This window comes from Thamnophis elegans, chromosome 3 (assembly GCF_009769535.1).
Source record: "Thamnophis elegans isolate rThaEle1 chromosome 3, rThaEle1.pri, whole genome shotgun sequence".
NCBI classification, from domain to species: domain Eukaryota; kingdom Metazoa; phylum Chordata; class Lepidosauria; order Squamata; family Colubridae; genus Thamnophis; species Thamnophis elegans.
The window spans coordinates 24042021-24059022 of NC_045543.1; the positions used below are offsets into that span (position 1 = coordinate 24042021).

At 40.9% G+C, this 17002-nt stretch overlaps 1 protein-coding gene across 1 annotated transcript in view; it reads left to right on the plus strand.

The window, feature by feature from the left end:
* The window catches only part of MACROD2 (mono-ADP ribosylhydrolase 2), a 1066625-nt gene that overhangs the window by 975422 nt on the left and 74201 nt on the right, over positions 1-17002 (plus strand). Inside the window, exons 13-15 of the mRNA XM_032212948.1 lie at positions 11864-11929; positions 15238-15312; positions 15988-16083. Coding sequence (XP_032068839.1) covers positions 11864-11929; positions 15238-15312; positions 15988-16083 — 237 coding nt within the window. The remainder of the gene's footprint in view (positions 1-11863; positions 11930-15237; positions 15313-15987; positions 16084-17002) is intronic.

Here is a 17002-nt window from a genome sequence, read left to right on the forward strand (position 1 = left end):
TAGGCTGTCTGTGTCCCAGGCTTGGTTCAGCCTTGCTGCAATCTTCCCAGGTGCCATGTGGTGAGATGGGTAGAGGGCTAATCCTATCATGTCCTCAGGGCCGTGTCTTAATACCATCGTCCTGGAGCTGAAGGGGGGAGGGGCAGGGAGCTGCAGGAAGCTGCTTTGTCTTTAAAAACATGTTTATCCTTTTCTCATCCAGGAAAATATAATATTCTGCCTTTTAATATTTCCTAGAATATTTCATTCTTCTAGGAGGGGGGTGGGTGCTAACTTCCTTTAAATTACTATTTTTCCAGTTTTTTTTATTTTTCAAAATTATTTTTATTATTTTCCAATTAAACATCCTTTAATGTGGCATGCAAATCTTTTTCTTTTTGCTCTTTTTCTGCTGCCCTATTGTAAATACCTTTAAGTTTGTTTGTTTGTTTGTTTGTTTGGTGGAGCAGCCACCTATATATCACCCACAACAGTAAGGACCAGCAAAGTACCTTCTAACCACTCACACTGTTTGCACCTATAAATATGCAAACTGTCCATAAATCCATATAAACTGGAGGTCATCTCAATATAAACCTTTTTTTACAATGGCTTGACGTGAAATCTTGGGAAAAATATGAAAGCATTTTGGAGTCAAAACTCAAGAATTTCATCCTAGATTTTATGGTCCTTCAATTTGTAATACATTTTTTCTCAGTTTATGAAGCAGAATAATACTGTAATCAGGCATCAGCTTCTGTGCACAACATTACCTATGATTTGGGATGCCTGGTTGATTTCTTTCCCTGTAGAATTATTGCAGTCATTTTTCACAAGGTACTTAAAATAAAATGCAATTAATCTGTCTTGTTCATAAGAACCAACTTCATCCATTTGAAATTCAGGCAAATTTGTCATGGTCTGTCCAGGGCTTAGTTGTATGACCCATTAGAAATGTATAAAAAAGCTATGCAAGACTTAGCTGAAGAATTTTTTTTTTCTCGTAGCGTTTTCCCACAAGCACATGGTCTGTTTTGGGGGAGGATCATCTAGGTCAGTGTTTCTCAACCTTGGCAACTTGAAGATGTCCAGACTTCAACTTCCAGAATTCCCCACCCAGCATTCGCTGGCTGGGGAATTCTGGGAGTTGAAGTCCGGACATCTTCAAATTGCCAAGGTTGAGAAACACTGATCTAGGTGTTTGACCATTGGTTATGACATTCTCATATTAAGCCTGATATTAAGGACTGAGAGAGTGACTGACCCAAGGTCAACCAGTCAGCTTTCATGCCTAAGGTGCAGCTAGAACTCACAGTCTCCTACTTTCTTGCCTTGTGCCTTAATCACCAGACCAGCTGGATCTCCAGAGAATTTTCAGCCTTACATATCCATTACTTTCAAAACTTGGCTTGTGTTTATGTTTAAGCAGAGATGTCTCTCTAAATCTAGGATGAAAGGAAAAAGTTATATTGAGGAGAAAGAAGTGAAGATGGTGGGTGACATTAACCATTTATTACAAAAGTTTTAACAATTTGTAAATAAATAAGTAACAAAGATAAAATCATTTAGGAAGCTATAGATATGCTTGTTATAGTCCAATCCTTGAATTAACTAGATGAACATGGCCAGTATGGCTTTCTAAAGTTGCCTTGTATTAAAGCACTTTTAATCATTTATTTCTTCCTTTTTTGAGAGACGGGATATATTTCATCCTTATATGTGTGATTAACATAGCTGTGATCATGTTTAATATCTCCTAAATAATGATGAACCTGTCCTCTATAAATGAACAAAGGGAGAACAATTATCATATAACTCTGCTATGAAATGGAGAAGTAAAGGACTACATTGGTGACATGCATTATATTTATCTGATTGGTGAAGGATATTGCATTCTACTAAAACAATTTTGTTCTCCACTCTTGTCCCTTATGACATCCAAGCACATATTTGGATTACATACAGAATAGCTGAAAAACATTGGGAAGAATTAGGTTTTAATTCACTGATTGACCTTAGAATCATCCTACTTTTTTTTAAACTAATATGCCTCCAAGACATTATTCTTCTGATAATAAATGAGCATTTAAGTGAAGAGACAGAGAGAAAGACACCATTCATATAAAGTGCCTGGTTTTTCTATATTCAAGGATGTGTATATAAAAGTCAAAATTGGTTTGACTACAGCATGATCTTTTGTTCCTCCTCAATGAAGTGAAAAATAGTTAATTTTTAACAACAAATATTTTTTTCAAGAGCTAGAATAGAACAATATGCTGTGAACATATGTCCACTTTATACTGTAGCATTATTGAAGCAGCCACTTATATTTTTAAAACACACACACACACACACACACACACACACACACATATATGTGTGTGTGTGTGTGTGTGTGTGTTGTGTGTGTTGTGTGTGTATGTATACACACACACACACATATTATATATATATAAACTTGGGTATGGCTAGCTGATGAGAGCTAAATAGCTTGAAATAGATCTATACTAGTCTCCCTTTATTTATTTATCAGCATAAATATAACAAATATATATATATATATATATATATATATATATATATATATATATATATATATATATATATAGTGTGTGTGTGTGTGTGTGTGTGTACATGTATATGTGTCTGGCCCCTTGAAATACACAGATTAGATTACACAAGAACATCCTTTTCCCCCCTATATAATTAGTTATTTTTCTCACATTTTCCAGTCACTGGATTTTCTTTATGAAATCAGCTTGCTACCTTCCTTTATTTTATGCCTGTTAATCTGCAAAGTAAATCTATCCTTAGGCTTGAATATTTGATTTAATATTTGCATTTGAGGAGGAGAGTCTTCAATACAGACTTGACCTTAACGATTTTGAAAGTCAGAATCTGCATATCAGTGTAATATCTGTCCTGGCAGCTTAAATAAAATAGCCTTAACTCTCTGAGGTTATTTTCTTTAAAACATGACATTTATGAAAAACTAAAATGGAAAATCCTCATATCTTTATGTGGAGTAAACTTCTATGTCATTTCACTAATATCTGATTTGCAATTTTATCTTCCCTAATGAAATTATATTTTATTACAAGGGGTTCCAGCCGATGCTACTGCCGGTTTGCTCGTGTGCATGCTTTGTTCATGCATGCTGGATGTGTGCTTCAACACATGCGCAGTTCAATAGAAATTGTTCTGCACATAAGTATAGCAAACCAGCTCTGCATCCCCGCTTCTGCTTTCGCTCTCTTCACCGCCTCCTAGGCCCAACAACGATCCATGGAGAGCCTGGCAGTCTTACTATGTCACTCGGTATATTATGAGACTGATGGAAGTCACTGGTAATATCTAGTCCAATCTTTAATAACTCCCTGCAGGTATAGACTAGTTTTTGCCTAACTCTGCTGTGGCACCAGGAGCTCAAAGCCGCAGCATTTACTAAAAAACAAGATGACAGTGCCAACGACACCAACCGAGAAACTGGTGTGGGGGCGTGGCAGGCCTGGGTCGCTGCCAGTTCCAGCGACCCAGGCCACTATACCACTACCAGTTCGGCCAAACCCGTGGGAACCCACCCCTGTTTCTGCTCCAAGTTACTGATGGACAATACTCTCCCCTCCCAAATTAAAACAACCTTCCAACATTGAAAGGAAAAAGGACATATGATCATCCATTTTGAATTATAGGCAACTGTGGTGGTTATATGCTTGATATGTATATTTATTTCATAAGTTCATTTTCTAGAATCTGCAGTTTAAAGATTATCCAGTGAAGTTCTTTAAGGCCCTGAAAGCTATTCCAGGTGAAATAGATCAATACACTTAGCTGGATCAGTAGTTCAGCTCACGTAAGGCAAAGATGTGTATGTTCCTACTTCAGAAAACATTCATTAAGCCCTTTATGCATAAAAGCTGAATTCATACATTAAACCTAACAATAGTGGAATAGAGTAGAATACTTTATTTGGCCAAGTATGATTAGATACACAAGGAATTTGTCTCCAGTGCAGAAGCATGCTAAATAACAGAGTAATAATAATTATAATAAAACCAATAAGATAAGGTAGTAAAAAAGATGAGAAGGATAATAGTAATACCACCGTCTACATGGGTAAATATACTTTATACTTAAGACAGAACTGTAGGAATTAGGTGTACAGCAGAATGATGGCCCGAGGGAAAAACTGTATCTAGTAGTTTTGGCATGCCAGTGCACTGCAGCTGTGGCTTGGGAGGAGTTGAATCAGCTTCTGCCCAGAATGTAAGAGGGCTGTGGTTCCACCACAAAACCGCGTTCGACTAAAGCGCGCTCGACGAAACCGCGTAGCTGACGTCATCACAGCGCGACGAAAAAAGCACGCTGTAAACGCTAAAGCTAAAATTAACCCCTAAACCTAAACCTAACCCCCCTAAACCTAATCCTAAACCTAACCCTAAACCTAACCCTAAACCTAACCCTAAACCTAACCCTAAACCTAACCCTTAACCTAACCCTAAACCTAACCCTTAACCTAACGCTAAACCTAATCCTAACCCTTAACCTAACCCTAAACCTAACCCTAACCCTTAACCTAACCCTTAACCTAACCCTAAACCTAACCCTAAACCTAACCCTTACCTTAACTTGAATCGGCTTGCTTTCAAAGCGCTATTTAAAGCGCCCTTTTTTCCCGCGGTCACTGTTGTCGCCCTGCTGATGACGTCAGCGACGCGGTTTAATCGGGCGCTTTAGTGGAGCGCGGTTTTGTCATGCCACGGAGGGCTGTAGATATTTTCTCAGCCCTTCTTCCGACCCATGCAATATACAGGTCCTCAATGGAAGGCAGGCTGGTTGCAGTTATTTTTTCTGCTGTCCTAGCTATCCGTTGAAGTTTGTATTTGTACTGTTTGGATGCTGTTCAAATCAGGCAGTTCTAGAAGTATAAATGACAGACTCAATAATTCCTCTGTAAAACTGCATCAACAGAGTTGACACAGGAAAAACATTCTTTGTTACGCCTTTTAAAATGATGGTTCTAATGTTGTCGATTTCAAATCCTGGGGGATTATAGAACCCAAAAACTTGAAGGACTCTACTGTTGATACTGTGTTGTCTAGTATAGTAAGAGATGGTAGAATAGGAAGGCTCTTCCTAAAATCCATCTCATCTCTACCATTTTAAACGTGTTCTGCTCCAGAGTGTTCCAGCTGCACCACAGAGCAAGTTATTCAATCTCGATCTATATGCAGACCCATCACCATCTCGAATGAGACCAATAATTGTTGTGTCATCTGCAAGCTTCACTACTTTAATAGAGGGATCATTAGAGATACAGTTGTTGGTACACAGAGAAAAAAGTAACGGAGAACTTGTAGCCCTGTGCTAATTGCTCTGGTTCATCTGTTGCTTTCTATCTGTCAGAAAGCCTATAATCCCACCTACAAGTATGGACAGGCACAGCTATTTGAATCAATTTAGAGTGAAGAATTTCTGGAACGGTGGTATTGAATGCCAAGCTGAAGTCTACAAAAAGGACCCGTACATAGGTCCCTGGGGAGTCAAGATGTTGAAAGATATAGTGCAGTGCCATATTGACAGCATCAGCTGGCAATCTCTTTGCTGAATAGGCAAACTCCAAGGGGTCTAACAGCAGATCCAGGATGATTTTCAAGTGGGCAAGCACTATTTTTCAAAGATTTTCATAACTACAGATGTCAGAGCAACCAGTCTGCAGTCATTCAACTCCTTTAAAGGAGGGTTTCTTGGGAACTAGGATGATAGTAGAGCATTTGAAGCAAGAAGGAATACAACACACCTCTACTGATTTATTCAAGATGGGGGTGAAGATGGGGGCCAGTTGAACAGCACAGGCTTTCAAGCAAGAAGGAATTACCCTGTTTGGGCCTGATGCTTTTCTAATCTTTTAGAAAAGATGAGAGGTCCCTCTCATCTTTTTTTAGGATCCCCAGTGGAGGGAGGCCCAGAGGGATGGAGATAGGTAAAGGAGATTTGACTGCTGTTGCTCTATCAGAGATGGGAAGAGTAGCAATAGTTGACAGTGATCTCCTCTCAAACGTACACTAGAACACATTCAGCTCCTCTGCCAGTTGCTGATTTTTTTTCCAGTAAGGGAGGGAGATCTGCTGTAGCCAATGATGTTCTTCAGGCTTTTCCACACATTTGCTGGTTCATTTGCTGATAACTGATTCCTCAGCTTTTCAAAGTATCTTCTCTTTGCTTCCCTGATCTTCCTTGTTACTATATTCCTGGCTTGAATGCACAGCATCGTGTCTCCATTCCTGTAGGCTTCCTCTTTGGTGCGACATACCTGCTTGAGCTTAGCTGTGAACCAATGTTTATTGTTACTGTATATGCTGAAACTCTTGGTTGGAACCAGGGGTGGGTTCCTGCCAGTTCTATATAAGAGGTTCCACAAATCTACAGTGCCGTTTAGAACCGGTTCCAGCTCCCCCCCCCCGCCCATCCGCCCATCATCAAGATGAAGCGCGAGAGGAGGAATTCTGGAAGTTGAAGTCCACAAGTCTTAAAGCTGTCAAGTTTGAACATCCCTGGGTTTTTTTTTTCTAAAGGCTTAGGGGTGCAAGGGTCTTGTAACTTGACAGCTTTAAGACTTGCGTGCTTCAAATGCCAGTTTCTGAACAAACATTTTGGTTGCTAAGCAAGAGCGTTGTTAAGTGAGTTTCACCACATTTTATAAGTTGGCCATGCCCACTCAGTCACATGGCCGGCAAGCCACTCCTGCCTGGTCACATGGGCAGCAAGCCACTCCCACAAAGTAGGCCACACCTACAGAAGAGGTTCTAAAAAAAATTGAAACCCACCACTGGTTGGAACACACATCCTCACAAAAACAGATGTCACAGAGTCATAAGTTCATCCAAGTCTGCTGAAGCAGCTTCAAAAACCCTCCAGTCTTGTAGTCAAGGCGAGCTGTTACTCTAACTTTGCTTCCTCAGTTCAAGACTGTTATCCTCTATGAAATAAATCTCCGCCGCTAAATATAGTTTCTCCTCTGGCATAGAGCGATCTTAAATTTTGACCACTACTATCTTGACCCCTTCCAGTCCGGCTTCAGGCCCGGTTACAGCACAGAAACCGCTTTGGTCGCATTGACCGATGATCTCTGGAGAGCCAGAGATGGAGGCCATGCGTCCATCCTGGTTCTCCTTGACCTCTCAGCGGCTTTCGATACCATCAACCATGGTATCCTTCTGCGACGACTGCGGGAGGTGGGGGTGGGCGGCACTGTTCTGCAGTGGTTCTCCTCCTACCTCTCGGACAGGTCGCAGTCGGTGTTGGTAGGGGGGCAGAGATCATCCCCAAGGCCCCTAACTTATGGGGTGCCGCAGGGTTCGGTCTTATCCCCCCTACTATTTAACATATACATGAAACCGCTGGGCGAGATCATTCGGAGGCACGGGATAAAATACCATCAATACGTGGACGATACACAGTTGTATCTGTCCGCCCCGTGCAAACTCAATGAAGCGGTGGACGTGATGAACCGGGGCCTTGAGGCTGTTAAAGACTGGATGAGAGCTAACAAACTGGTACTCAACCCGGACAAGACCGAGTGGTTGTTGTGTTTTCCTCCCAACAATTTGGCCAACGTCCCATCAATCAGGCTGGGGGGTCAAAATTTATACCCCTCAGACAGGGTCCGCAACTTGGGAGTCCTCCTGGACCCACAGCTGAGTTTCGACCATCACTTGTCAGCTGTGACCAGGGGGGCATTTGCCCAGGTTCGCCTGGTGCGCCAGTTGCGGCCCTACCTGAACCGGGAGGCCCTCACAACAGTCACTCGAGCCCTTGTGATCTCTAGGCTGGAATACTGCAATGTGCTCTACATGGGGCTGCCCTTGAAGAGCATCCGGCGACTTCAGCTAGTTCAGAATGCGGCCGCGCAAGTGATCGTGGGCGCACCACGGTTCGCCCACATAACACCGATCCTCTGTGAGCTGCGCTGGCTACCTGTTGATCTCCAGGTGCACTTCAAGGTCCTACTTACCATCCACAAAGCGCTCCATGGTAGTGGATCTGGCGATTTGAGAGACCGCCTTCTGCCAATTACCTCCCTGCGTCCCATCAGATCGCATAGGGTAGGCCTCCTCCGAATTCCATCTGCCAGTCAGTGCCGACTGGCGACTACGTGGAGGAGAGCCTTCTCAGTTGCAGCTCCGACGCTATGGAGCAATCTCCCCGTGGAGATCCGCACCCTCACCACCGTCCAGGCCTTCCGCACGGCCGTCAAGATCTGGCTAGCCCGTCAGGCCTGGGGATAGGACTCTAATCTCGCCCCTCCCGAATGCTGTGTGAATGTTGTGCTTTTACTGCTACTTATTTTCACTCACATTTTCTTTTTGTGTTTTGTCCTGCACTCCCCTCCCTCATTATTGTAAGCCGCCCTGAGTCCCCTCAGAGAAAAGGGCGGCCTATAAATGTTTAATAAAACTAAAAAAACTAAAACTAAACTCCCTGGAAGGCAAATAAGCATAGTTAAGTTTTAAGTGTATAGTTGTTAAGCAAATCTGGCTTCCCCCATTGACTTTGCATGACAGAGTTGGCTGAGAATGTCACAAATGATGATGGACACTTGACCCTGGGACACCACAGCCATCATGAATACATGCTGGTTGCCAAGTACCCAAATTTTGATCACATGACCCTCGGGATGCTGGAACAGTCACAAGTGCAAGGACCAATTGTAAGTCACTTTTTTTAGTGCCTTTGTAACTTTGAGCAGTTACTAAACAAATGATTGCTAGTCGAGGACTAACTGTAGGGCACCAAAAATGTAATTATATCTACGGGTATTTTGTACAATTATTTTTTGCAATTTGTTTGATTCTTGCCTATTTGTATTGAATGGTTTGTTAACATTGAACTAGAAACAATTTTAAAAACAGATCATGCTAAATACTGGCAATACTTCAACACAAAAATATTTATTTTTATTATTTGGATCACCTTGCTGTTATACAAAATATAAATGAATGTCATTTTTTAGTTGCTAGTATTGTGACCACTTATTAGCAAATGCCTAATGTGTACTTATAAATTTGGGGCAAGGTACATCATTTTACTGATTATTTAATGAGGTTCTTTCTTTCTTCTTCCCTCCCCCTTTCTTTTTTTCTTTCTTTCCTTCTTTCCTTCTTTCCTTCCTTCCTTTCCTTTCCTGTGGCTTGGTTTGGCTTGCTTGAATAGTCTGAAGTTATTTGCTCTGCAGGCACCTTTCTGCTGTACACCTGTTCCCTGTTTGTAGCATACTGTTAATCAGGATTGTTTAAATTGCCTAGCTTTTTCTGCTTCCATGGTTTAATTCAAAAGTCTCTTTCCCTCTCTCATTTTGATAGTATTGGCAGAAAGCATTTTACATTTAAAATTTAAAATACGATTAATAATAATATTCTGTGGATTAATTTGAGTAGCTTAAGTGCAAATGATTTGAAAAATATGTATACTAGAGTTTTACTTCAACTTTTGACTTTGTCTTTAAACAAGCTGTGTAGGTAATTAAATATTTGCCTTAGGGAATTATTTACAATTAATTAAAATCACCAATTTTTGATGCATTCCTATTTTACAGATTATTAAACTTTGATCAGATGTTAACTGCCCAGGTTTCCCTATACATCCCACAATAATAGTATTTGGCAGCCTTAGGAAGCTGTTGCTTTCATGCTATTCTTTAGTTCATTGCTTACTGCTAGATATATTTTAAAAACACGGATTTGTGGAAATTACTTCAAGTTTTAGTATGGATGCGACCCAATTGGAGATAAAATAGCATTAAGGCTGATGTTTTGAAAGAACAATGCCTTTTATGGCATAGATTGCATACCATTACGACAACTACCATAGTTATTGAGTATATAATTTTATAAATGGTATACATTAAGGAATGGCAACTTGGTCTTCACAAAATATTTTATATTTCAACTATACCATTTTTTTTACCATTAATCTGGTTGACTGGAGTGGAACTCCAAGTCTCTATGTTAGGAAAAAGCATAACCACAACAGTGATGGAATTCAAAAAGTTTTACTACCAGTTCTATGGGTGTGGCTTGGTGGGCATAGTGTGGTTTGGTGGGCATGGCTTGGTTGGTGTGGCAGGGGAAGGATACTGTAAAATCTCCATTCCTTCCCCACTCCAGGGGAAGGATTCTGCAAAATCCCCATTTCCTCCCAATTAGCTGGGACTCGGGAGGCAGAGAATAGATGGGGTGGAGCAGTGGTGGGTTTCAAAAATTGTTGGAACCTACTCTGTGGGTGTGGCCTCCTTTGTGGGAGTGGCTTGACACCCATGTTACCAGATGGGAGTGGCTTGCCACCCATGTGACCGGATATGAAATTATGCATTAGTACTTAGGTTGGTCCAGGTAGCTATTCAGAAACTCTGGCATTGAAGCATGCAAGTCTTAAAGCTGTCAAGTTACAAGATCCTTGCCAGTGGTGGGTTTCAAAAATTTTTGGAACCTCTTCTGTAGGTGTGGCCTGCTTTCCGTGTCCATTGGTGGAACCTCTTCTAACCGGTTCGGTAGATTTGACGAACCAGTTCTACCGAATAGGTGGGAACTGGTAGGAACCCACCTCTGGGGTGGAGCCAGTCAGAGGTAGTATTTACCAGTTCTCCCAACTACTCAGAATTTCCACTACCGGTTCTCCAGAACTGGTCAGAACCTACTGAATACCAACTCTGAACCATAGATATTTGGAGATGGATACGTTTCAGAAGGAGGAAAGTCAATCTGAGATTCCCATTTACTCTGAGACCCCCATCTTCATCACAGTGTTAAAGATAAAAGTACGCATCTTCAGTAGAGGGATATTGCATTTTTTGACAACAGTACAAAGAAGCTGGGATAAGAGGGTTCAGATTTAGTTCCTTCTTTCTACTCCCATCCTGATCCTCCAAGCATGGCTAAGATTCTGTTAAGGGTTTTGCATGCTGAGCTGATCAAGCAAGGATTTTTACATATTTAGCACCGATGCTGAATTTGGAGTGCTTTGTTCTGCCCAACATTTCTTTGTGTATCTACAGCATTATTCCTGGATTGTGAAGTTTTATTTGTGAAGTTTATTCAGTGGTTTATTTACAGACAGAAAAGGCCAGGTCTTTCTTTCAAAGCTGCCTATTTCTAGAAATGATATGATTTTTTTTTTAATGTGGAGGAAGAAAAGGTAAATTATAGGCTAAGCATGGGCTAGAGGCCTTTTCCCCTCTAGTTTATTTAGAATTGGAAAAAATAACATGTCAGAAGTCCTTACCTGTCATTCCTGAAATGATTTCCAGGAGAGGAAAAAGAGAGCACTGTGGTTTCCTCCTCTAAGGAGACCATCTGAATGCTGAGAAAACCATTCAGGTCATGATGCTGAATCGTTTTTGTCCAGAGTGAAGTGTTCCAAAATACAAGGGGTGTGTGGGTTACATTTTATTTTCCATGTCAAATTCAGTTCAGTCTATTATTATGGGAAAGAGTTATTTGTGAAATCACCAAGACTATAACATCTCTGCTTTGGCAATCCTAAAATTAAGTACTATCTTTGTTATCTGCATAATCATTATTCTGAGTTTTTGCTTTATCACAATGAATTATTTCAGAAGTTCAAGAGAATGAATATGATTGTTGTAAATTCTATTAAAGTGAAATAGATGAATGAGAATATAATTAAGTGTGTTTATAAATTTGTTTGTGGTTTCAGTATTTTATATTAAAATGCAATTGTGTCCATTGCAATTTAATGTAATATAATATCAATCAATCAAACATTTTGAAAATTATTTTAAATACCTTTATAACTATGAGGCTTTATGAAAAATGCTAAGAAAATCTATAGGGAAGCCATTTTTATTTGTTTTATTTTTCTGTAGAATCTCCAGATACAAAAGAGCCTAATCCAGTGCCTCATGCAACTTGTGAAGAAGATCAAGCTGATGGTATGTCTTCTAAAATCCTTTACAGAATCATAATACATAGTTTGATGGGATCACCAGTTCTTTTCATTAATAAAATCAATTTGCTTCTTCACATCTTAAATCAGCTTGTTTCATACATGGCTAAGGGCAACACTCCAAGACTTCAATAATCAATCTCAGTAGTGTAATCTCTAATTTTGTACACATGTTCTGATCAATACCATATTTATTAGAAATGAAGATGAGTTTTCCTTCCCAAATGTGATTTAAGAATGGGATCATCTTACATGCTTTGAAAATACTGAAAGCGAACAGGAGAGTTGAAAGGCAACTAATGAGAGGGCAGTTGAAAACAAGGGATATGAATCCAAGCAAAAGAAAAGAAAAAGCTGCTATATATCATAAATCCACAGGGACAGATACCATTGCCCTTCCTTCTCTCTGTTACTCTCTATCATTAGAATCTCTTGGGCCATAAAAATGCTATCTCAGTGGATAATGGGGGTCTTTACTATGCTCAGTTTTTACATAAGAATGGGAATAAAATGAGAATGAAGCTAGCATGATAACTGAACAAGACTGAAACTCCTGTGCAAAACTTACCTGGGAGTAACAGATACTGAATAGATACTTACCCTGTAGAGGGACCCCCTACAGGGTAAGGCTGAGGACTATGCCCAGTTCTTAGCGGACAAAGTTGCTCGGTTTCGGTCGGACTTGGACTCCACCTCTGCAGATCCAGCCGAGACACAGGGTGATAGCTTGGCAGACCATCTCTGGGTTGAGTTTCAGGATGTTACCTCTGGGGATGTGGACAAGGCCATACGAGCTGTGAGCGCCTCCACCTGTATACTGGACCCGTGTCCCTCCTGGCTGGTTGCCAACAGCAGTGAGGTGACACTCGGCTGGATCCAGGCGGTCGTGACCGCCTCCCTTCGGGAGGGGCACTTCCCCGCCATAGTTAAAACGGCGGTGGTGAGACCCCTCCTGAAGAAACCATCCTTGGATCCAGCCGTTTTAAACAATTATCGTCCTGTCTCCAACCTCCCCTTTGTTGGGAAGGTTGTTGAGAAGGTGGTGGCCTTCCAGTTCCAACGGTCCTTGGAGGAAGCTAGTTACCTTGACCCCTTCCAGTCCGGCTTCAGACCTGGTTACAGCACAGAGACCGCTTTGGTCGCATTGACCGATGATCTCTGGAGAGCCAGAGATGGAGGCCATGCGTCCATCCTGGTTCTCCTTGACCTCTCGGCGGCTTTCGATACCATCGACCATGGTATCCTTCTGCGACGACTGCGGGAGGTGGGGGTGGGAGGCACTGTTTTGCAGTGGTTCTCCTCCTACCTCTCGGACAGGTCGCAGTCGGTGTTGGTCGGGGGGCAGAGATCGTCCCTGAGGCCCCTAACATATGGGGTGCCACAGGGTTTGGTCTTATCCCCCCTACTATTCAACATATACATGAAACCGCTGGGCGAGATCATTCGGAGGCACGGGATAAGATACCACCAATATGCGGACGATACTCAATTGTATCTGTCCGCCCCGTGCCAACTCAATGAAGCGGTGGACGTGATGAACCGGGGCCTTGAGGCCGTTAGGAACTGGATGAGTGTTAACAAACTGGTACTCAACCCAGACAAGACTGAGTGGCTGTTGTGTTTTCCTCCCAACAATTTGGCCAGTGTTCCACCGCTCAGGCTGGGGGGTCAAATTTTACACCCCTCAGATAGGGTTTGTAACTTAGGAGTCCTCCTGGACCCACAGCTGACTTTCGACCATCATTTGTCAGCTGTGACCAGGGGGGCATTTGCCCAGGTTCGCCTGGTCCGCCAGTTACGACCCTACCTGAACCGGGAGGCCCTCGCAACAGTCACTCGAGCCCTTGTGATCTCTAGGCTGGAATACTGCAATGTGCTCTACATGGGGCTGCCCTTGAAGTGCATCCGGCGACTGCAGTTAGTTCAGAATGCAGCTGCGCGAGTGATAGTGGGCGCACCGCGGTTCGCCCACATAACACCCATCCTCCACGAGCTGCACTGGCTACCTGTTGATCTCCGGGTGCGCTTCAGGGTACTAATGACCACCTATAAAGCTCTCCATGGTAGTGGATCTGAGTACTTGAGAGATCGCCTCCTGCCGATTACCTCCCTCAGACCAATTAGATCGCACAGATTGGGCCTCCTCCGAATTCCATCCGCCAGTCAATGTCGACTGGCGACTACGCGGAGGAGAGTCTTTTCTGTAGCAGCTCCGACCCTGTGGAACGACCTCCCCGTCGAGATTCGCACCCTCACCACCGTACAGACCTTCCGCACAGCCCTCAAGAACTGGCTATCCCGTCAGGCCTGGGGATAAGTTCCTAATTTGCCCCACCCGAGTGTTGAATGTTGAATGCAAGTTGTGTTTTTATTGTCTTATTTTATTCACTTACTGTTTTTGTTTTTGTATTTGCACCCCCCCCTTTTTTGATTGTAAGCCGCCCTGAGTCCCCTCAGGGAAAAGGGCGGCCTATAAATTCCAATAAAATACTGAAAAATACTGAAAATACTGAATTCCATGAGATTTGCTGTAGTGCAAGATTGGGGAGGGTACCTTGTATTTGCAGCCCAGCACAAAGACTTCTACAGGACAAGCCTATAGATACCTAGGATAGAGCATCATGAACTAAATGGTACTTAGTACACAATAAGGATGCATGAGCCCAGATATCTTCTCCTCCCTTCTCTGAAGTACAATAGTTTGTATGTGAAATATTTCTGTGCAGGTGGGGAATAAAGTGATTTTGCAAACCATTACTTTACAGGCAATTCATTTTATCCAATTGTCATAATTCAATTCACCAGCTTGATGATGTTTTCTGGTGTAGGTAATGAAACATCTGCAAGAAAACAGCCAAGGGCCCCTCATTTCAACTCTGAATTACGAATATTCTCCTTTATCAATATCAATTAACACTATATTTTTCACCAGCCCTCCCTTTCTAGAGAAGGGCCTGTGGCATGCATTTGTTTCACTCTTTCCTGAATCCAGATTAAAAGAAACAAGATCATTGGAAATATTCTAGTCCTGCTTTATAACCCTAGTTGTGGCAGACCCACATACTCATTTATTGAATTGACTTCAGCTCCCCTAGTTACCAGAGTAGGAACTGGACAATTTGCAGAAGTTTTGCCTCTTTGTGTCTATCTTCCTGTATGGAAGGACTGTCTTAAATAGAGGAACATCTTCCTTTCAGTGAAATAAAGTAGCCTTTTTATTGCTAAACATTTCTTAAATTAAAAATGCACATTAATATCATACTGACATCATTTTTCCATTCTTTATTTCAATAGGACTGCAAGATGATTCCTCAGAAGTTGAAATGAATACTCAGGCAGATTCTCAGATCTCTTACATGGAAGCTGAAGGTAGCTTTTGTTCAAAAGAAGAGGGGAAATGTTCAAAATGTTCAATCAATTATTTATAAAGTCCACACCATTTGAAACATTATTTTTAACTATGACTAGTATTTAAATATAGATCTAGGGAACAAATGTCTTCTTTATATTCTAGTTTGGGACACTGAACAAGAAATAATCGTAGATTCCAGAGAATTTCCACTATTAAAATGGTTTTGTGGAAAATGTATTATTCCTCTTAGTGTGTCTGTGTTAAATTTCACTGAATAGTCCAATCATCTTTTCTATACACCTATTTTGTTTATTTTGAATTTAATAAAAATTTAGATATATTTGTACTGAAAGTTTCTCAGCCCAAATAGCCAGTGGATTAGAACCACTTAGCATTAAATTAAATTCCCCAACTAGGCAAGCTGTTTACTGACATGCGAGTTTCATTAAGAGTTAAGTTCAAGTCCTATAGACAGGAAACTCTGTATTAATAGCCATTTCATGAAACTGGGTTTTTATGGACTAATTCAAGATTTGAGTGAGGTCTTTAGTTGGATTGACTAAAGCAACATATTACCTAGTATACGCCTTATAACCATGTGGTGTACTATTTGGGGGAAATGTTGTAAACTATACTAATGTTATATCTCCTGGCCACTATTCTGTATAATCTCCCACAACACCTCTTTTCAGATACTTTGATAACCCAGGAGGAGACAATAAAGGAAGAGAAACCTCAGGATCCTGAAGTAGACAAAACTAATCAGGAGAGCAAAGAACAAGATAAAGGTAACTTCATGTGTAAATGTAAGATCTCAAACTATGTTTGTGAATTACGTTTCTCCTTTGGTTGATAGGCACACAAAGCATGACTTCCTTCTTTCCTTCCTTCCTTCCTTCCTTCCTTCCTTCCTTCCTTTCTTCCTTAAAATACAGGACAATAAGGATTTTTTAAAAATGTTTTCTGAGATTGATTCAAAATATTTGGGGAAAATAAGTAGTATTCTAATTAAAAGAGTAGGGTATTTGCTTAATTCTTGGAATGCATTAAGAACCTAGTTGACAATTCCACTAAGATTTTTTTAAAAAAATAGTTCATTTGCATGTGATACTGTGTCTAGCTTGTGCCCAGTGGTTCTATGTAATTGTTGTTTGTCATCAAATGGATGTTTCCTAATTTTAAAGCACTTACTGTTAATAACAAGGACTTCTTTTCATATAGAGATTAAATTATTTAAAATAAAAATTAGATACGGTCTTTACTGAAAATCCAGGTCATTTCTAACTATAGCTTTGCAACAATGAACTTGCAGGTGGTTTAATTGCAAACCCATATTTGTAATATTGACACTTTTCTGCATTGGAAACTTAGGTTATAGCACTTACCTTCTTCATTGCGCATATCCAGCTTCACAACATTTTCATTTTTTTATTGCATTGCAATTCCAAGTTGAGACTAATCACACCTTCTTTATTCTGCATGATGTTAATGGTATCAGAGTTGTGTTTCATTACTGACAGTGATAATAGAATTGATATAATCCTTCCTGCAAATCCAGGTAAATGGTGTTATTCTTTTTTTTCTTTTTTTTTTGCAGAGCTAGCTTAGGGAATGCAAACTCATTCAAGCTGCAAATGCCAAAACCATTATGCTAATTTCCTCTGCACAGAAATTATTTACATTTTATTTTATGCCTCATCAGAAGCA